At 33.5% G+C, this 23,950-nt stretch overlaps 1 protein-coding gene across 5 annotated transcripts in view; it reads right to left on the reverse strand.

The window, feature by feature from the left end:
* Positions 1–23,950, reverse strand: part of LOC115209959 (muscle calcium channel subunit alpha-1-like) — a 460,467-nt gene that overhangs the window by 241,658 nt on the left and 194,859 nt on the right. For all 5 annotated transcript variants that reach the window (XM_029778602.2, XM_036501424.1, XM_036501423.1 and 2 more), the window contains exon 4: positions 20,799–20,938. In XM_029778602.2, the coding sequence (XP_029634462.1) occupies positions 20,799–20,938 (140 nt within the window). The remainder of the gene's footprint in view (positions 1–20,798; positions 20,939–23,950) is intronic.

Here is a 23,950-nt window from a genome sequence, read left to right on the forward strand (position 1 = left end):
GTGCACACAATCCCTTGCTTGGCAATGATAATTGGGAAACTCACACACAGACATATATGTATGGATGTATGTATATACATACACACATACCTAAGTATTTATGAAAATATAACATACAAAGATACTGTGAACAAAGATAATTAACCAGAGGCTATTATACCAAACTAAAAAGGTATGTCAGTTAGGGTTTCCTTTTACAACACAATATCCCACAATGCATTTACAGTATCCATACTGATACCCATATAAGGCATATACAGATGGTCTATAGAGCAAATCCACTCCATAGACATTAAAACCTACAAGATCCTGACATCAACAGCAAATTTCTGCAAAGACAGTGATATTGACACTCTCAGAAAGCTTAAGATCACTACAGACAGCTTTCAAGTGCCATGTCACATAACTCAGACAGTACCTGCTTAACAATGGCAGCAAAAATAAATACATCAACCAAGCGCTTGAAATTGAAGTAAATAACATCTTGTAGATTAAAAGTGAACTCAAGAAACACACACTTTATAATGACCTCCCATATGAATCCTGAAGGGATTCATATAGATGGGTCTAGAGCTCAGCACCTCACACTGAGTCAAACCAGAATACTTGATGAAATAATTTTTGTAACATCTTGTTGATCTATTCTAAACACTGAGAGGGTGAAACAGTAATTTATAAATGACAAATACAGGAAGAAGAAAGGGATAGTTTTAAGAATATAAAAATCAAACTACTAACACAACAAATAGTGTCCACATTTTTTGACTTGCTCAAGACTGGGATATGGCAGAAGTAACAGTGGAGCTGAGAATATTGAAAAATATTGTTGATCCAACCTAATTTCAACATTTTCCACATGTAATTATGTACACAAACTGCCTCTGAAAGGTTCCCAGCATGGTGAGGTGATATGTGCAAGTGTTCATAAAACACTAAAAGGTAGGAAATAATCATGGTGATGGGGCTGTGAGCTATTGACTCTTTTGTAGGAGACTTGCATCTTAACAAGCAATATAGAAGTTAAAAAAAAGGAAATAACTGTAGTTGCAAATTTAATTTTTTTTTACTTAAAAAATAACAAAATAAATTAAAATTTGACTAAATTACATTCAAACTTAGTTTCAGTGATCATTCCAACACCTAGTACACTCAGCATTTGGCCATAATGTCAACGTACGACTCAACTATAGAAATCAATAATGTCAATACAGTTTCAAATGTAGAATCTTGTAAAATTGTATATGAAAATTGTACAAGAAATAGTATATGGCAGCAAGAAGTAGTAATGGTGATGATAATGATAGTTCTTTTCACCTCCCTGCGAACCATGTTAATTTTAAACATACATTCTATAAAATGGACGGAATAATAGGAACAAATTGCTAGAAACAGTAATTAATACTGTTGAACAGGAGAGATAAAAGGAGAGGAAATCATTATCACCTTATTATTGTTAAAAACCAAATAGTTGTAGGACTCCTGGTACATGTTAAATGAGAAGAATATTGAAGATGCAGTTTCAAAACTGCAGTTAACCCAAATCTAGGTACATATATTACATATATATTATCAGCATTACAACTAACTATAATTCACATCACACTTTGCAGCCATCAACTTTACACAATCAATTAGGATGAGGAAGCTTTTGCAATATCAACATTTACAACAGAGAAATGTTTCAACTGACTGGTGTTAAATTTCAGACTTCAAGCTTTGAGTTAGAAGATGATATAATACATGAATGGAGTGGTAGTGATGATGACAGGATATATTTAGCAGTTGGCTGTAGAATAAATTTTGCATAACTATCAAAAGAATTTTTAAGAAAACAATTATTGATTCCTAATAACTGAAATGTTTGCTATTAAGGAACAAAGGGACCCAAAATTAATTCTCCCAATCCTAAAATGATAAACAACAGGACAGAATTTCAGAAGTTTGGTTGTCTGACAAACCTGTCTGGTGGATTAGTAAATACTGACTGGACTATTCATGTTGTTTCTATTTACACCATGTATAATCAATTTTCTGTTTTCAGATCCAATAATTTTCTGCATAAATTTCCTTCAGCAGAATTACTACTGACATTGTTTCATCATGGATGTGGGATGTCATTTTTACATTAAAGTAGCCATTTTTATATTAAGCCATTAAAAACCATTTAAACATCTCATGACAAGAAAAAGGACTTAAAGGATTGCTAATGAAAGGAAAAAAATATTCCATGCTGTAACTGGTATAATGCTGAAATATAACTTTGATAAAAATCAATAGTGTTTGTATTCTGTGTGTTTTCATGGATTCTTGAAGAAGGAAGGAATGAGATATTGATGACTTTTTAAATCCACTATATTAAATATGATGCTGATGATAGTTTCTGATTTAGGTATACAAGTAACTTGATTGGTACTTTATTTTATCAACTCCAGGAGGAAGGAAGGAAGGAAGGAGGAGACAGACATGTTTGAGAAATTTGTTTGAGAAATTGGAATTGACATGAAAGTAGAAAATGCTTAGAAAACTGCTTTATTGGGGACAGTGAGGATCTTGAGATTGGTACTTGGGTGTAAAGTATCATGGGGAGAGACCCTGCAAGACCTTTGACAACAGGTTGCTGTCAGCTCTTACAGAATTAACCAGAGCAAGTGAAATGGAAATAATAATAACATGATTTCTAACATGGATAAAAGGTCAAAAATTTGTGGGGATAAAAGAAATTAAATAAAAGCTAAAACTTCATAACTGTTTGTCTGTCAACATAGGAAGGATGAAAAACAAATTCAGCCTCATCTCTACATTAAGTACTGTTGTCAATTTAATTGACTATAACCGCTTACCAAATTTGTGGCCTTATGCATATATTAGATAATATTTTGTTCTATTTGGTTATAATCCTTTATTCTGAGTTCAAAAAACATCCATGTCTACTTTGCCTTTCATCTACCCAAGAATTTATTTTGATAAAGTAAGTTATGTGGTAGATGTAACCACTTATACCTTAAGACAATGTCCCAGCATGGACACAATCTGCAACTAGTAAAATAATAAAAGAACTATTATCATTTTTACTTTTACTAAAAAGGCAATGGATGACAGAATTCATAGTGTTAGACAAATCAACTGTGATGTTTAATTTGTTCTTAGTTTATATCCAGCTTTACTCGAGGGTTTATAAAATATGTTGTCAACTGTGCCCTCTACTAGAATTTGTGTGTTGAGAAAATGCTAGAAATCCTTATGATAATTATATTATAAGCACTGTAATCACTGCAAAACACTTGGTAAGTTTCTGATGAAATGAGTCTATAACCCTTTTGATTCTTTGTCATAAGTTTTTCACACGATCAAAAAATAGCCTTAGGGAAGCATAAACATCAAAACTTTCACTGTTTACATGAAGTCAAGAATGCTGATTATCTAAATATTTTTGTTTTGTATGGAAGATAAGAGCAATAAGTTAAATGTGAGAAGCATCTCAACTAACCTACAAGGACCCAGTAGATAAGGTGAAAGTAATTTTGCAATCTGAAGTAAACTTAGCTGAATAAGAGATTGAAAACATTTCAACCATTCTTATAAATCATATATCTGATCAGTCATCAAATAACTTAAAGTGACAAATGTCTCAACTAATCTACAAGAATTCAGAAATAAGGTAAAACTAGTTTTACAATCTAATGCAAGCTTAGTTGCATAAAAGACGTTGAGGTCATTTCAACCTTTCTTATAAATTACAAACCTGATAAGTTATCAATAATTGAATAGTAAATGACTTCTTGGGTGCACAAAAGTTCATAAGTTTATAACTTGACTAATTTCACAAAGTTAAGTAGACAATGGATAAATCTCATCCCAAATAAGATACATGTCTATCACAGATGACCTTCCTAGTAGATGTGCTATTTTTTTCTGATAATTAGTTATACTGAGCTGAGGCAAGCAGAACATGCAGTTTCAAATGGCAGCTAAAATATCAACAAACAATATAGTTCTGACATGGTGGTTTTAACAGTGAAGTTTTATGAAAAAAGTAAAAAAGCACATAAAATGGGATGGAAAATAAGAAATTTTTCATATTAAATTTTACTCTGGGATATGCTCATTATGAGTTCATAAATAATATAAATTTCCTTAGATACACAAGATAGATGTAAATGTTAGTCAGTAAAAGACGGACTAACTATAATCATTGTGAGATTACATAAACATAACAGATGTTTACATCTACCTTATGTATCTAATAAATTATTTAATTCAGGAATGTAGTGACAGCTAAAAGTTTTGGGTATAACTCATATCTCTTCCTCCTCTAAATCATACCTAGTGTCTTGAAAGTATTGTTCAGTGTGGTCCTATATACATTGTGTACAATAAAACAGAATGGTCTTAACTGGAACATTTTTGATCTTAAATCTATTTGGTTAGAGTTAACCTGTAGCTAAACAGCATAACTATTTTTACCTTTATAATACAACTAGGGCTGACATATTGGTAGTCAAAAACAGAAAACAAAGTAAATTTCTTCAGGAATAAACTAATCAACATCCAAGGAATCTCCAAACACAAGAGGTGTGATGGAATCATAGGAAGGTTAACAGAGAAATAGTCTTTGTGTGTGATAGATATGCTGGTACAATAAGACTAAGAATGTATAGGAAATAAACTCCCTAAAATGTCCAGGGGGATCCTTAGAGATAGTAGATAGTTTTCATTATCTAGGTAACCAAATTAGCAGTAGAGGAGGTTGCTCTGAAAGCATAGTTGCTAGAATAAAAACTGGCTGGGCAAAGTTTAGATAGCAATTACCTCTGTTGGTAACAAAGGACTTCTCCCTCAAGTGAAGACAGATTGTATGCTGTCTGTGTATGGGTAGCTATGCTACATGACAGTGAAACATGGGCTGTGACTGCAGATGGCATGCAAAGGTTTGAAAGAAATGAAGCCAGCTTGCTTTGCTGGGTATGCAATACCAGTGTGCATGTATGACAAATTTTCTCCTAAGAGAAAATTTGGATATAAGAAGCATCAGATGAAGTATGTAAGAGAGAAGAGTGCATTGGTATGGCCATGTGATGCATATGGATGAAGACAGCTGTATAAAGAAGTGCCAATCTCTAATTGTGGAGGGAACCTGTAAATGAAGACCCAGAAAGATGTGGGACAAAGTGGTTAGAAATGATCTTTCTTTTCCTATGGGACAGCCAAGTATTTTCTCTATAGCAAGATACCTATTTCAATCTCTCTATTATTCTTTAACCTCTCAACTGGTGCAAAGCCACCCCCTCAATGCTACTCCCCCTCCCAGTCAGGGGTTTTAGTCTTGCAAGTTACTTGATGACCCTGCTGGTGCTGGTACTATGTAAAAAGGACTTAGTAGAGCCTGGTGCAGTTCTCTGGCTTGTCAGCTCCTGTCAAAACATCCAACTCTTGACAGCATGGATAATGGATGTTAAATGATGACAATGATGATGATGATATATATATATATATATATATATATATATATATAGGTGCAGGTGTGGCTGTGTGGTAAGTAGCTTGCTTACCAACCACATGGTTCTGGGTTCAATTCACTGCATGGAACCTTGGGCAAGTGTCTTCTACTAGAGCCTTGGGCTAGCCAAAGCCTTGTGAGGGGATTTGGTAGATGGAAACTGAAAAAAGCCTGTCGTATATATATGTGTGTGTGTTTGTACCCCCAGTATCTCTTGACAACAGATTTTGGTGTGTTTATGTCCCTGTAACCTAGCAGTTTGGCAAAACAGACCAATAGAATAAGTACTAGGCTTACAAAGAATAAGTTCTGGGATCGATTTGTTTTACTAAAGGCGGTGCTCCGGCGTGACCACATATATATATTCGTTTATTTTATTTGTTTCAGTCATTTGACTGTGGTCACGCTGGAGCGCCGCCTTTAGTCAAACAAATCAATCCCAGGACTTATTCTGTGTAAGCCTAGTACTTATTCTATTGGTCTGTTTTGCCAAACTGCTAATTTACGGGGACATAAACACACCAAAATCTGCTTTCAAGAGATATTGGGGGTACAAACACACACACACATATATATACGACAGGCTTCTTTCAGTTTCCATCTACCAAATCCACTCACAAGGCTTTATATATATACACACATGCACACACACACATATACTCATTTATATTTTTGCATCTTTATGTGTGTCTATTTATCTGTGTATGTAAGTATGTAGGAATGTATATTTGTGTATGTATGTATAAAGCCACACTTTTAGTTCTTGCAGACACATCACCTGCATACTGTTCCACTTTTATTTTCAGCTCTCTGCTCTGCTCTTCTCCCAATCTCTCTGCATTGACTGCTATGCTTTTTGCTAACATTCTTTGTACCAGCTCTGATTCTAGTTCCCACAATTTTGCAACTCTTTAAATTAATTTTAATCCAACAAACTTTTATTCATTGACCAGCTCACTACTACCAACATATTTCATAAACCTCTCACTTCTCTCACTATATTTAGCCACATCATGTTTATACCCCTTTGTCACTAGCCCTTTGCTTCCTTACCCAGCCTTCTCTACTTTACCTACCTAGTACTTTTGACCACACAAACCTTCAAATCTTACCTCCTTCCACATTATCCTACTCCAGTTAACTCAAGCCTCCTTCAACATAAGTCTCAGTATTGCATTATTTAGCTTGGCAGGTTTTCTCAAGCACAGCAAATTGCCAGATGTTTTGGTTCTTTGTCATACATGTGTGTGTGTGTGCACGTGAGCATGTGTGTATGCATGGGGATACACATATACACACACTTTTCTTTATCTATTAATATACAGATATATTTTATGCAGAATTTTAAATAATGTCTTAATTATATCTATACCTTCTAAAGATTGCCTTCATGTAAAAGTATTGGCTTCTTCTCCAAAAGAAGGTTAATTCTGCAATGTTTGGTGAAAGTCAAAAATCTGCTTACATGAAAATCACAAAATTTAAAACGCACTTACAGGAGAAAAATCAATGGTGAAGGTAAATAAAAATAAATTACAGATAGATGTGCCACATATGTAGTAGCAACTGGAAGTATAAATTTATAAGTATTACAATGAACGAAGATTTACAATGTTGCCAAATGAAAAATTGCAACTCTAGACAAGGAGTCCATATAAATAAAACATAAAATGTGCTTGTGATTACCCTAGAGACATTTATGACCTACTGCAGTTGATCAAATAATATTATCTTACTAAAACAAACTAAGAGGTCAAACATGAAATGAAGAAACCTATCTCACTTTTGCAAGCAACAAACCAAACAAATAAATTATTTGTCATTTGATTTTGATCAATGTCACCTGCTTGATGCATGACTATAGAAAAGTATAGCATAAACATATTGATCTCTTCACTGATCTCTTCTGACACTACTTTGAAGGTTTGCAGTATGTGTATTGAAGACAGGGTCATAGATAAGAATCATAAGAAAGGTTGTACAGAAATTGGCACCATTTTAATTGATATTTATGCCCACTATATACATCCATAAATACATATATAGGTTTTGTTTATTTTGTTGTATAAAAGCCAAAAGGAAAAAAAGCTCAATCATCCTTGCATGAAAAATGCAGAGTCAGATATATGTTTATTCATATGTAAGGAAAATAGGATTACATATCTAAACCATGGGTCAATTCAATTATTCTTTTGGTTGATTGCACACATCAACATATTGAGAAGGAACAACTAATAACGCTTTAAACAACATTCACTTTGCATTCAAGCTGAAACAAACTGTAGTGAACCAGAGAAGTTTATTTAATTAAAATTATACCCATGGTGAGGAAACACTCATCAGCTTAATAATAAACTATGAGCAAGAAAGATGAGGGAAACAGCCCTCAAAATTTTAATTAAAATGAATTAACCAGTGTGTGTGTATAGGAATGTGAGTGTGAATATGCATGTAGCTATTGTGCTTAAGTTGGACAGAATGAGAAGAAAAGCTGATGACAGTTTTATGGCTTTCTGCAGCCTTGAGGTTTGTCTCCTATCTCATTTAACTGACAAAATATCTGCTTGGTTTTGATGACCTTTAATGTCAACACCATGTCTGTGATTCTTGTATGTTCTCGATGTCAATATTAGCTGTAAGCTAATTTAGATAAATGATTTTAAATAATATAACCATTTGATCTCTTTCCTTCTTGCAAGACCGTTCAAGCCACACCTTCTAATCTTCCTATAACTTTGAATGTTATTCTCTAAAGAATCCACCAACATCAGATTTATCTTGTTTGATCTATGAAACTTCACCTGTTTGACATCTTACCTGTTTAAAATTTTACCTGAAGATTGTGGATTATATGCTATGATATAATCTATGTATACCCCAATAAAATTCAACTGAAACAGCTGTTGTAAATTTTAAATGTTTTTTGTGTTCTCTTTTTGTACCTACATCACACCTGAAACCAACTTCAGAGTTAGATCTACAGCTTAAATTGGATTTGGTATTCACATATCTACAGTATCCGACCAACACTTGGTACCTTCCATTGTTTACCTCACTGTGAACTCGCCATTTCTGGTATCCTGTGTGTTGAAGTGGCTAGGTTCCATTGAATCCTTATAACTAATTCACACACACACAGCGTTTGTTTCAACATTTTCAGTTGTTCAGTAAAATGCTAGTATTATAATGTAATAGAAAGTATAAACCTTTGACTTTAGAGAATAGTATGTTATCATATTAATCTAACAAATAAATGTAGTTGTCAAATATTCAATCACAGTGGATAGCAGTCAGCTGGACAGATACAGTATGTAGTTATCTTCAAAGTATTGACATTTCCAAGAACCACAGGTGTAATTAATTAAAATTTCTTGGTTCACTGCATTAATATGTTAGCAATGATTCTATCATTTGGTTTTTGTGTGGAGTAATTTTTCCCATTCCTTTTAAGTTATCATGTCATGCAATCTGTAGTCACAAAACATCTATATTTTCTGAACTCATCTGTCTGGCAAAGACTGCTTTGTTGAAGTTTCAAAAAGTCAAAACATGCTGGGAATTGTCACTGTACTGTCAAAGCCAGAATCTCTTCCCACTACATTTTCCACATTTGTTTTTAATTTGAGGACTGTTTTCCTCATAGTTTATTATTAAGCTGATGAGTGTTTCCTCACCTTGGGTATAATTTTAATTAAATAAACTTCTCTGGTTCACTACAGTTTGTTTTTCAGCACTGATTTTTACCTTCTAGTTTCGGAATATAAAACAAAGCACAACTGTTTTCATGAATAATATATTTATCAATCTAAACCAAATGACATTTCAAGTTTCAAGAAGACTTGCTCTTTATTTGTGTCAGCAATATGAATCAAAGTCAACAGAATCAAGTCCATTGAACAAATATATGATGAAGTGTTAGCAGCAGATTTGAACTAAAACTTTGTGAGTTGGTAGACAAATTGGTCATATATATACATATAAAATTCGGGATGTGTGGCATTCAGTTACTCCACAACTGAAAAATGCATTAAATACTACAAAACGTACACATAAGACAGACACCAGAACCCTAATGCTTCATCAGTTATTGACTGAAAAATATAATACCTAGTTTCATGCCTTTAACAATAAGACTAGGAACTTCGTATATCGGCGGCTTCTGCAAGATTTGCGGAGAATTAGGGCTTGAGTAAACAAAATAATACAGGGTGGACATACAAAAGTAAACAACAGTAATTTGAAATGATAGACGAAACAATAAATAAAGCCTTGGGGTCAAACACAAGAATGATGGATTAACAACTGGGAGAAATCATCAAATGGATATAAAGAACAGAATTGAGAAAAGAAAAAAGGTTGACCAGCATGCTAGGTGTCCAGTGGCAAAAAAAAAGATAGAAAATCAGTCACTGGTCATGTATGGGTAGAAGATAAAAGGGAAGGAATGAGAGAGAGAGAAGAGAGGAAGGAAGGGAAAAAGTCTACAATTAAGTGTAAGAAGATGAGAGAGAGAGGGGGAGAGGAAGTAGGGATGCTAGTAAAGGGATGCTACACAATGTGTAGTAAAATACTGACTAGAATATTGTACTATGAATTTAGTCGGTACAGGTAGTAGCTTTCAAGTAGTTTAATCAAAGTCTGTGGATAGAGTTGATTAGACAGTTACAGACTAATTAAATGACTAAAAATGAAGTCCATAGGTAGACACAGAATAGATGTGCATCCTCTTTATATATACTTGTGTTCCAGAGTATAAGTTAAGAAATAAATTTGTTCATTATTTTGTGTCAGATTGTTACATTGAGATTGACTTGTACCTCCTTAATGCTGTCTACATAGATTTATTGTGGTCATATTTAAAGGATATTCTTTTTAAAATGGTTCAGTCAGAAGAGGAATAGCAGCATTTATAACCTTTTTCAGATTCTCTAAGACTATTGGAAGGAACAGACTCCTCTACAGATACTCAAGGGCCAAGTGGTGATGCTATGATAAGATATAATGTTAATTATAAATTTGAGTAAAGGATAGGTGTCTACAAGTGTCATTTGAATGGGTGTTTACTTAGATACAAATTTGATAATGATTCTATCTTTTTTAAGAAGCATTAGCAGTGTAATTGGTGCCAACTAAAAATTAGAAGGTAACTTTAAAAAGTTATAAAATGAAATTATTTTTCACTTATCCACAAGAACTTGCATTTATAAAGATAGAAAATGAAATTGTACTATATTTATGAATTTCTGTAGGCATTTAGTGCCTGACTGAAATAAGATGGTTAAAACTATGAATTGGCACTTGTTTGTGAACTTAGCGAAAGCTTAGCTCTTTTACTCAACCAATTTGAACTATTTCAAAATATCTAGATTATTTTCTGTGATAATAGAAGCAAAAAATAAAATTCATACAACCCATCAGATTGTGGAATACTTCTGAGTTATTCAATATGTCTGAAATTACTTGAATTTACTCAAAGCATACAAATTACTCAAAACATTCTCAAGGTATTAGTGAAGCATATTGGCTCCATTAGTAATCAAAGATTGCAATCTTAGCTACACTTACTCTATAATGCTTCTACATAATTTACAGTGGAAAGAATGAAGGAAAAAAAGAGAAAATGGAGAGAAATTAAGAAATAACTGATAATTTCTTTAAGCAACATATATTGTCTTTAAAATTAATAGTTTTCAACATGGATTCAGTTCACTTCATTTTCATCTGCAGAATCTACTTTAAAGAAAATAATTTCTGGAAGTTACCACTGGCAATTTTGGCAACACACTTGACAGATGTTATAATTGCATTTCTCCAAAAATTCAGATCCGTTATGACCTTCAGCTTAGGCCTAAACTAACATTACAATTTTATCACCTACTTCATGACGGGAGATTTTTTCTGAAACCGTTTCTAAACAAACTTAATAGTTTCCAATATAACAACCTAAATACTCACCTAACAAATTTCTTATATAAAAGGCATCTAGTTATCAGTTCTTTTGAAGAATTTGCCCTTTCTTCTTCCTCCCCTTAATCTCTCTCATCCATTCTGTTTATTGAAAAGCATTTAAATCAGTATTGGAGACCATTTTCTCTTCTCTCTCTCACTCACACACACAGATTCACTCACACTCACTCACTAACAAACTGATACAAAAGCAGACATCTAAATACACACACATTCATAAATATGTATATATATAACTGTATGTATTCAAAAACAGAAAGAAAATAAGCAGCAAAAGAGTAACTTAGAGACAATGACAAAAATGGAGAGAGAGAGAGAGAGAGAGAGAGAGAGAGGGAGAGTTATGAAAAAAGAGATGCATTAGTCAATGTTTGCACATCTGTGTAATATGTAAGTGTTCATGCGTATGCATGTACTTTTATATTCGTAAATTCAGAAGCTCCTAAAATTACTAATTGTTGCATGATGTAGTTTGATATATTTATATAAGGGTTTGGGCAGAGAAGTAAAATACCTTTTTGGAATTTAGAGTATTTTACACACAGACACATGTCTGTGTGTATATAAATAACAAAGTGAATGGTACCTGTGGATGAGGAAGATCAGGAAAGACTTGGAACGAAGTGGTAAAAAATAATCTCAAGGAGATGAGAGAAGACTGAGATATGTGGTACTACAGAAAACCCAATCTCCAGCATCAGGTAGCACAACATCTCCTGTTCAACCTTCTCTACCATCCTATCACTTTATAACTCTTTCATTAATCCCTGACACTATTTTTTATTTTCCCTTTTACTGCCCTCTTCCCTAACATTATCTCTGTTAGACTCTCTCCTATCATCCACTCTCAAACATAATCCTGAGTAAACTCTAATAAGAACTATCTTGGACCCTAATGAACTATCCAATCCATGCTGGCATGGCAGACAGACTGACCACTCCATCATTGATTTCATCTAATCAACCCACCCCATTATCATTATTACTTTCTCTCCCTTCTTCACACGCGTGGTTGTGTTGTAAGAAGTTTGCTTTCAACCACATGTTTCTAACTTCAATCCCACTGTGTGGCACTTTGGGCAAATGTCTTCTACTATAGTCATGGGCCAACCAAAGCTTTGAGTGGATCTGGTAGACAGAAACTGAAAGAAGCCCACTGTATGTGCGTGTTCCCATTACCACTAGATAACCAGTGTTGGTTTGTATATGCTTCCATAACTTGGCAGTTTTTCAATAGAAACCAATAGAATAAGTACCAGACTTAAAAAAAACTAATGGAATTCATTTGCTTTGATACACTATTTGAGGCAATACCTCAGCATGGCAGCAGTCTATTGACTGAAACAAGTAAAGTATAAAGGATAAAAGTTGGTCCAATATTTTGTCGGAATACCAATGAAGGTTTTCTTCATTCAAGAAAATCATCTAGCTTGAACTCATCTTTCTGCTTCAGTAACTAACCATAACTAAATCTACAGGCATGAAGTTTATGTTAGAGAAGAAGAAATGGTAAATTGTTATGTTCATGCATCTCCTAAGAACATTAATAAAAGGAAATGGCACCAACTGAAAATCAAAAATGGGTTGCAAACTTAGCATACTTTACAGCATACATCCCACACTTGAAGGTATTTCAATATACAGCTCATAGACTTTCAGTTTAAAACTACTAGAGGCAATCTGCTAAGTATTTGGACTTGATACTTTATTCTACACACTTCACTTTTCCTAGCTGTTAGCGATAGTTACTAGATCTACAGAGAATGCTATCAATGATATTCAAGGGAAGATTTATCTCTTATCTGCTTAATGCCATGAAATCAAAGCTAAGAACAAGGCTATGAAAGGAAAGGTTATGGTTTCACCATGTATAAATGAGAGGGAGAGGATACCATTATTAAGTCATTGATTTCTTTTAATCTAGTGTAAACAACCTAACTACATTTAATGGGTCAACCTAACTATATCAAATGATAATCAATAATTATAACCTTTTGTAATTACATTTAATCACTATAACCATAACATTCATTTAATAATTAATTACGAAGCATGTAACTATGTATAACTATATTATCATAATGACCACATTATTTCATTAAACCTGTAGCCTACTTTTAATAAAGTGACTAGTACACATCATCATAAAAAAAAATTATGTATGTTTGACAATAAACTAATAGACTACAAACCAAGGAGGGAAACATTAGTTGGTTGCTCAATCTTCAGCATATAGAAGCCAAATCTCAAATCATATCTTTCTGTCTAAAAAGAGAAATAGGCTGTTGGATAATGTAAACCTAGAGTGGTCACTGCTGGAATGTCTTTGATTATAGTTCTACTTGATCAGAACTGATAAATTTGACGATGTTTTTATGATGTAGGGAGAAGAAGAATTTGACATTTTGAAATTGATTCTTCGTCTGAGATGAAAGAAATTTTAAGTCTCTTTTCCCTCAAAGTGTCAATCCCAAAATATCAAATTTCTTTCTCCTCATGGCATACAAACTTATCCAGTTTCATGAACTTCACTGTATAACTTTTACCATGTTGATCATCACTAGTTTCCTTGAATTCTGTTTTTTTTTTCTTTTTTAATGCATACTATTCTATAAAAATGAAATCTTGAGTGGCTTGGATATTGAATCACCAGCTCACAAGTCAAAATTTGTAATTACTGCTGGCATTTAATTATGCCTGTGAGTATTACATATTGTCAGTACTTTAACCCTTTAGCATTCACATTATTCTCTGTCAATTGTAACGCTTATTTATTCACATTGCTTTGAATTAAGCATGCATTGTGCAGTAGCTATGAGATTTCAATGATGTGATAGTCTATTTTTTGAATGACATTGTAGGGCAAGCGTAACAGGCCAGATCTGGCCACTTTGGACATAAAATAGGTAGAATATATTGGGCCGGATATGACTGGTTTAAATGCTAAAGGGTTAATTTTTTTTAGTTATTTGAGTCATGTTCTAGATCTTCTGTGAATGTTACTTACAACAGAGTAACACCCTATAATTAGAGGGGGTGGTTTATCATATATCAACTTAATGCTATAATAGCTGTGCCTTTCCTTTTTCTTTATATTTGTCATTTTAAAATTATAATCAATTCCCAAAACCATAGCTATCTATCTATAACTATCTAGAGAGGTGCAACTGGCTAAGGTGATTACTGCTGAAAAATTGATAATTTGTATCTTGTAGCCAGTGTTACTCTGAAATCCTTGACCTAAACCATAGCACTGTAAATAGGTACTATGATTATGCAACACTCACTCTTGCAAGAAGATAGAGCAGTGTATAAAATCAAGAGCTTGCAGTGCTAATTCTAAATCCTCCTATGCACATGAGCTTTTACATAAACACTCAAGTTACAGTCTTGATTCAACCTATTTAATAATTTCCATCCCAAATAAGCTTAAGATGACTGATATGTTGTCAAGATGATCTCGATTCAATCAGAATTAACACCACATTCTTTATTTCCTTTGTTAAAATGCATATTATCCAAGCAATTAGTTAGCTTAGTAGTAGAGTGTGTGGTAGACTTAACCATCACCTAATTTAGCACCTTCATCTAGCAGAGCCCACTCAGTTGTAAGCATTCAGGTTTGATTACAGATAGCTTAATATACTGCACTGTTTCCTTCTGGGGTAATCTATGAGCTACAGCCTTTCTCCACAGACTAAGCTAAAAAAAAAAAAAAAATTAAAATGCATCAAATATTTTTCAGGTTGATACACTAGGACAAACTAAGTGTTTTATTACATATATATCCTTTAAATGGTATAAGTTCAATAGAATACTGAATTAGATAATACATAGTGTTTAGTTTTGCTACTTACTTCCAGGGTCAATATAATAACAACTAGTGATAAAATAGAGACAACTTGATTACCTTTATCATTCACTCTACAAATACATGATATGTCTATTTCAGAAATCAATATTAAAAATCTTTTTCACAAGTTCTAGAATAAAACATCTTTGATTATATATTTATATATAACAATATACGTAAAGGAGAAAGATTTCATTAACAGTCTCTTTAAAATGTAACAAATATAGTTGAGATATATTCTGTGTCCTTTCAAGCCATGCCATTTCTTGACAAAAAAGAAAGTGTAAAAGAATTTGATAATTGATAATGTTTAATTGAATTTCAATATTATCAAATATATCCTTAAAATATAAAATAATTTTAGAACTGTAATGTAATCAATTTAGAAATTAATAACTGCTGCTGTTACTGCAACTACCATTACTACTACAACAACAAATTTCACAAACTGAGAGAATGAAATTAACTTATTTTCCAGTAGTCAAGGTAACTCTCTTAAGCTCAGACTGATGCAAGTGGAAAAGGCTCTTTAATCTAATCTTAGACTACCTACCTGATGTTGGTGATGTGATGGAAAATGTGTTGTTTTTTTCCCCCATACACCTGGCAACAAAGAACTTACCAATTGTATGGAAAAGAATGCAATGGGTAAAATAAAGACAATGCAGAGATTGTTTCTTAAGTCTTGTTAGGAATTAGACTGCTGTGATGCCAGTGTCTGAATGAACAACATAATGTAGGGAGAAAAGACTCTTTTGTCTTCCTGGGGTGAAGATTACCTTTCATGGCTGGTGCTACAACTAAAATGCACCTGATTCATTCAAGAGGTAAAGGACCTGGGTATCTTGGTGGATTCCTCCTTTTCGCCTTCGGCCCAGTGCGTCCATGCTGCCAACAAAGCACGCGGAATTCTGTTCTTGATTCGACGGTCATTCGGAATGCTCACAGCAGCCATATTCCTACCACTCTATGTCACGCTGGTGAGACCCATATTGGAATACGGGATTCAAGCCTCTTCTACTTATCTCCTCAAAGACATACAGCATCTCGAAAGAGTCCAGAAGCTGGCTACCCGCATGGTTCATGGTCTCAAAAATTTGTCCTATGAAGAAAGGCTGAGGACGCTCGACCTTTATTCTCTAGAAAAACGCCGCCGCCGTGGTGATCTCATTCTCGCCCACAGCATCATAAGCGGAAAGTGTAACCTCTTGAAAGAGCTGTTCTTCACTCCTGCTCCAGAGCGTCGGCTGCGGGGTCATTCCGAAAAGCTCTACCTGCGACGATTTCATCTCAATCGAAGGAGAGGAGCTTTCTCCGTCTGGGTTGCGGATCCGTGGAACAAGCTGCCAGACGATATGGTGAAGATGCCGACGACTGCTTTGTTCAAAGCCTCCCTTGACCTCAAGTGGCCTGAACTCTTTACATGAACACCACCCTGTACTTAACTCCATGTCCCCCTACATGGCCTTGCTATTTAAATTAACTAACTAACTAAGAGAGTGGTTTATGAAAGGAAAATGAAGAAAGGGACATACATGAAAGACGAAGTCCCCAAATCATCAAAGATTAACTCTGAATAAGAAATGGTTCTGACCTTGATGACATGCTCAACTCATACAACCATGGGAAAATGGAAAAGCAGATTTAACAGTAGTGATGTCCATCATCATTATTTATCAAAATTAGATTAATGCATGTTTTTCTATACTTGTGGGGGTAGACACATCTTGTTATGTACCTCTCATATGTAAGATTCTCAAGTTTGCTCAAGTAATCTTTGACCAGCAACAAGAGCATGTACTTTAATTCACTGATTCACAATGCATTTTAGCACATCTTACTTATCCATACCAACATGTAACATCTCTCTTATATATATCAGTTAATGTTTTTGATATTCAGCTGTTTTCTCAACTCATCCATTTACAAGTTTAGGGTTTCATACAAGTTAACATGGGTCATTCAGTTGATGATATTTAGCACCACTTTTTTATTGGTTTGGTTTGGGAGAAGGGCGTGTGTCCATGGCTTTTGCAAGCTATCAAGATTGGTAAAATTAATGAGGCTAATAGTTCTCTTGAACAGTTGCAAAGTAGCAACTACAAGAAATGCATGGTCAAGGAAAAAATTCCCAAAGACAAGTATTCTGGAGAGGAAAGCATAATGGTTGGTGAGGGGTTGGTGGGGGAGGGATTAGGAGTGATGAGAGAAAGTGAGTGAGTGAAGATCATCCAACTTTAAATAGTAGAGGTTATCATAGTAGTAACAATAGAAAATGTAGAGTGAAGAGACAGCATATCCTCTGGGCAAGATAAAGTGTGTTGGTAACTTCATGCCAACCAGTCAGGTAATCCCATTTGCCTATTGCCCCTGTGGATCTCACTCAACAGTTCATCATCATCATCGTTTAACATCTGCTTTCCATGCTAGCATGGGTTGGACGATTTGCCTGAGTACTAGCGAACCAGATGGCTGCACCAGGCTCCAATCTGATTTGGCAGAGTTTCTACAGCTGGATGCCCTTCCTAATGCCAACTACTCCGAGAGTGTAGTGGGTGCTTTTACGTGTCATCGGCACGAAGGCCAGTCAGGTGGTACTGGTAACAGCCACACTCAAATGGTGTTTTTACATACCACCTGCACAGGAGCCAGTCCAGCATACTGGCAACAACCTCGCTCGAATGTTTTTTTCATGTGCCACAAGCACAAGTGCCAGTAACACAACGCTGGTAACGATCACGCTTGAATGGTGCTTTTTATATGTCACCGGCATGGAAGCCAGTTAGCTGCTCTGGCAACGATCATGCTCAGATGGTGCTCTTAGCATTCCACTAGCACAGATGCCTACTACTTAATTTTCAAATATCTATATTTCTACTTGTTTTACATATGCTTCTTCAGAGGGAGAAAGAAAATTGTCATTTCAAAGAAAAGTAGAAGTTTCACAGGCCACATGGATGAAAAGTTAGCACATTCAGCCACAATACTGCATATGACAGTTGTGGTTCTTTGAATTATAAATACAGTGCATCCAGCAGGCTTTCACACTCTTTTCATTTACTGGTTACCAAATATCAGTCACAAAGCTTTATTCTATCCTGGGCTTTGAGATTGCAAAGTGAACTTGATAACCATTTGTCCATACCTGTATCAACATATAAGCACACACACACATTGAAGCTTCTCATACAAATTTTACAAGGATGATTCCTTCGTGTTATCCATCACAAAAATCATAAATAGTAGTTCATATGTGAACTGAACTTTTTGTGGATAGTGTCCATAGTTTTGTGTTTTTGTAAACTTCAATGTTATAGTAATCAATACTACACCACACCACAACACATACAGAAAATTCAAGAGCTGAAAGCAAAGTCACATAATCATAAATGAAACATAGAAATCAAGCGGCGGCGGCAGCTTCTCCTCCTCCTACAACTACTACTAATAATAAGCATACTATTTATAATAATAAGTAGTAGTAGTAGTAGTAATAATAATAATAATATAATAATAATAATGTTAATAATAACAGCAACAACAAATTATAATGAAAACTGAAGTGGGAGAAAAGAATTTAATCAATTTGTTATGGAAGCACATTGATTTTACTCTTTTGAAGATGATATTGATAGAGAAAAATGATTGATTGATGTGAGATTTATCTGATACTTAGTAAAACTTTCCTTAGACATCAACTTATTAATGATAGATTGTAAATAGTACCAAAACAGCAACAATATTTCTAACAAAACCATTTTTTGAGACATTAAAAAAAATATTATTGAAGTACAGCAACAATAAAGTTAAAGTGCTCATATAACACTGCTTGCCTCAGCCTGACTCAGACAAAATATAAAATACTTCCAATAGCAACAAGATTACTTAAAGGCCAGTACTAAGCTTTGACTTTATAGCATTAAGGATATGAGAAACCTTCATATGATGTCAATCTATCATCGTTAACTATCCAAGAAAAACTGGTATAGATTCTTGATAGTAATGAGAATTGATGTATGTAAAATTAAGTGTACAGATCAAAAACAACAAAATACCACCCATAGAATTTTAAACCAAAGGTTCACAAGCTGATAGACCAATATATTGCTTACTCAGCCATTCTAGTCCTCCTCAGTCTATCTTAATGTTTCTTTGACCGTGTCACCCAATTTCTTTATACTTTAAGTACATTTGTATGAATTCTGAATAATAATACAAATTGTATTATTTAAAATTCTGCAATATTCCCACAACTACCTACAATACTCTAGAGCAGAGGTTCTCAACCATTTTTTTTTTTATCTATGGGTCTCTTTGATTACTTTTCTATTCTAGTAGACCTCCAATGCCATTCAATGTTTAAAATTAAGTTTTATAGAAATTTCTTTCAAAATTCCTATTTGGTTTTTCACACAATCACTTATGTAGGTTGAGCTAGGAGAAAGAAATTTAGCTGTTTCTTGCAATAAATACATCTAAATCAAAACTTGTTCATGGACCCATAATATACTACTGTGTATCTCCAATTTACTATTTTGCATGTGTGCATCCACAAAAATCCAATATGGACCTTCAAAGGTCATGTGGATCCTGGTTGAAAACCACTGCTCTAGAGTTAATTCTCAAACTAACAAATCCAGACTCCACCAACATCAGTGAAATTTATTGCCCTTCTCTACCTCTCTGTTAATGACAAAATAACACTTGCATTAACATACATCTCTTTTATTTTTGAATATTTAAAACCATCTAGTTTGTTTAAAAAAAAGGCAATCTGTCCATTCTTTTTCAATCTTCATAGCTCCCACACTCAGCCCCATAAGAAACATCTTAGGGTGTTACAACATGTAGGTTAAAAAACACTGACCTAACTAACTGAAAATAAATGAAAGTGTTGAATGGCTGCCCACAACAGAAAATGGTCTCTCAAGACTGAATACAAATAATCCAGTACTCTAGCCATTTAATATTTCATCTCTACAAGTCTTATCTTTTTTCACATTCCATATGAATAACCACAGTTCTTAATTTCCAGTTTTGTCATTGATTCATTAATAATGTTATCATTGGGTCTAGTCAGCATTTTCTAAAGATGTGCTAAAATTTATCAGCTATAAAAATAAACATCATTTAATAAAATTCTTGCAGTTTTGCTATGAGTATTCAGATAATTTCAGATGAATCTTTATACACAAAATATTCTCTCTTCTTTTGCAGTAACAATCAGTCTATAAACTTTCAGTTTTACTTTATCATTTACATTCAAAGCCTCAGCTTTACCAATGATTTGTGACATCGCTTTGATCTTTTTAATCTGAGGGTGTTAGGTTACACAACCACATTATAACTGTGCACCTTACTACATTCAATAAAGAAATTCAAGGTAAATAGTAACAGGCAGGTACCACACCAGGATAGGAATCCAAACCTCCCTTTGTGTTCTATTGAAAAGTAAAGCAATAAAAAGTAAAAATGACTTACCCAATAACTACAATTATAAAATCTAGAATGTTCCATCCGTTGCGTAAATATGCTCCTGGATGTAACACAAATCCATAGGCTATGATCTTCATGGCACATTCTAGTGTGAAGATCACAAGGAATACATATTCTACATTTTCCTGAAAAATAAAGAATAAAATAAAATAAAACACATGGCTTAGCTGTTAAAAAAATTCAAGAATTATACTGATTTACTTCTGTTTATGAAATATACAATAACATGATGTAAAATAATTTAATTCTGCAATGAAATGGCAAAATTTAGTCATTAGGAAATTTATAAAAAAGTTAGAGACTTCCTTTGTAACAACCATTTAAGTTTGACATAATTGGCATAAAGCTAACATATATAACTATAAAAAAAAATTATTTCCTCTAAATTTCAATACTTTTGGAATGAGATTTTGTAGTTTAGGATTTTCAGACTGTTAACTTCATGTTTTATATTCATGTTTTCTACAATATGCTTTGATTGATGCATTATCTTATTGTCTTCAGGTGGTTCTTTCTTTTTATCTCTATATAAAAGTAATGGAAAAGCATTCAACTTTAGTAATAATAATTACATATTTGCTATAGTTAGAGTTGCTAAATTACAAATTTATAAAAACATCTATTGATGAAAAGATTGAATATTCTAGTAGCATCAAATTTATTACAAGTACACAGGGTTGACTAAGATCCCAAGTTCTACCAGTAGTGCACTAGTAAATAGGAACAGAGACATTTGTAGATATGTATCCTTGAAAATATTCCTAAAATGGAGAAAGTGGGAATTTACTTCAGTATAAATAGCATTCTTCAAGGCAGTATCCCAACATGGGTGAAATCTAATAATGGTGGCATATATACAGGGCGCGATGGGTAAATTGTCGACATTATATATTGTTAATTTCGCACATGTGCATTGTCTTTGACTTTGCTGACTATACAGTATGGTAGGGTCAGAAATTTGGAAATGACATGCTCTACAGAAATTTGGAAATGACATGCTGACAGAAATTTGGAAATGACATGCTCTACTGTTTGTCATTCATGCCAGAAGATAAAATACAAAGATTTCAGTGGTTGGGTGTCAATCTGAGGACATGTACTGAGAGTGATAAAAATCAAAAATCCAGTCAACATCATGTGATGGCGATGTTATACCTCCATTCATCTTCCCACACTGCCCCACACTCAACATGGAGGCCTATATCAAGTACCAGGAGGAGGTAGTGCTGGCCTGGGTCAAGAGGGTAGCTGCTGGAAGACCCTATGTCTGGCAAAATCACTCCTAATATCTGGCCACTTAGCCCCTCAGTCTGCAACTCCCTTGAATATTATGTATGGCGTACAGATGAGCGAAGAACCAACAAAACTTTTTAACAAGGAGATTGTCCAGAAGAGTTTCAGCAGATTCCGAAGTTGACTGGAGACCGTGGTTGAAGCCAATGGCAATTTTATTGAATAAATTTACTCATTAGTATTTCAAGATATTTTTATGTAAGTTTGGTAAAAAATCTGTTAAAATGAGATGTCACTGTTATTTTTATTTTTGCATAATTTAGATGACAGTTTATTCACTGCACCCTGTACATACATGTGTGTGTGTGTGTATGTGCACGTGTGTGTGAGTGCATGTGTGTGTGTATGTGCATGTATATATTTATTTATACGTATATATATATATATATATATATATATATATATATACATACACACACATATGTGTGTGGGTTTGTACACACACACACACACACAAGCATACATTATATGAGTGATATTTTCAACCAAGACGTTACAATTGTATCTGATTCTTCAAGTGTTTCAATTCTGTGTATTTACATAAATTTACTAGATTGCTGACATTTATTAATGGTTTTCCCCACTGTATTGAGGTGTTATTTTCTATCATTAATAAAACTCAGCATTTTTGCCGACACGGATATGCTAGTATATATATATATATACATACATACATATATACCCCATAAGCAGCATTAAGTACTCTATCTTTTAACTACTACTTGAAAATGTACAGGTGCATACATGTATATGAAGAAGAAAATATAGACACAGAAAACAGGAATGATAACATGAAAAATTGAAACCAAATTATAGTTCCATCCATTATATGTATATTACTATGAAAACCATACAATGATATTAATGCTATGTTTATGCAAAATATGGCTCATAAATGTTTTGCACAGAAAGAACCAAAACTGCTAAAATGACAAAAATATCATTCTGTTTTTAATTTTAAACCAAAATAATTCATAACGATTTCTTTATTTACAAATACACTAATAAAAATATTACAAAGAAGCAAGATGCAAAGAAACAAAAAATTGTATGAAATTTAACAGATTTGAACTGATGAGACTGAAAGAATAAACTAAATACTTTGGTGGATTTCAACGGGTAGTTTGTGCTGGTTACTCTCACCCTATTATTCATTAGTAAGATATAAGTAAAGAAAACAAAAGAAATATCTAAAAAAAAAAGCATAATGTTGAAATTGTTGTTAATAATGAACCTTTAGTATAATGAAAGGTTGGGTATCACTAAAGAATTTTTTAAAAATGGACATTCAACAAGACACATTTGTGCTTGCATAAATTATGGTTATATATTAGTTTTAATGAGACAATCTTTCTTTTTTGGATTGACTTAAAATGCGATCTGACTGAAAAAAAAAAAATTAAAAATATCTTTAGGCAATGGCAGATTAAATTAAATGAATAAAAAGTACAAATGAAAAATATATATAATTAAATTTTTAAAAATCTAATATTCCTTGGCAGTAAGCAACTGTCTTATTTCTCATCTTAGTTGCATGCCAGTAAAATTAATTACTTTCATGGTGACTATTTTTCTTGAAATGTAAGAGTACATTTTGTAACACAACACTGCTAGTATTACTGCTACAACATTACTGTTTACAAAACTGCTCAAAAATCCCTTAAGCAAAGTTTTGCAGCTATTGATTTCAGATTGAAAGGAAAAAGTTTTCTGATATTATTACCATTATTTCAACGAGCAGGTTATAAACCTTCACAATCAAAATAGATGAGCTAACAACAGTGAACTTCCTTGGTCAAACTGTTTTCTGTCAAAGGATTGGGTCAATTGATAGAATTTTCTTT

This window comes from Octopus sinensis, linkage group LG3 (assembly GCF_006345805.1).
Source record: "Octopus sinensis linkage group LG3, ASM634580v1, whole genome shotgun sequence".
Lineage (NCBI taxonomy): Eukaryota > Metazoa > Mollusca > Cephalopoda > Octopoda > Octopodidae > Octopus > Octopus sinensis.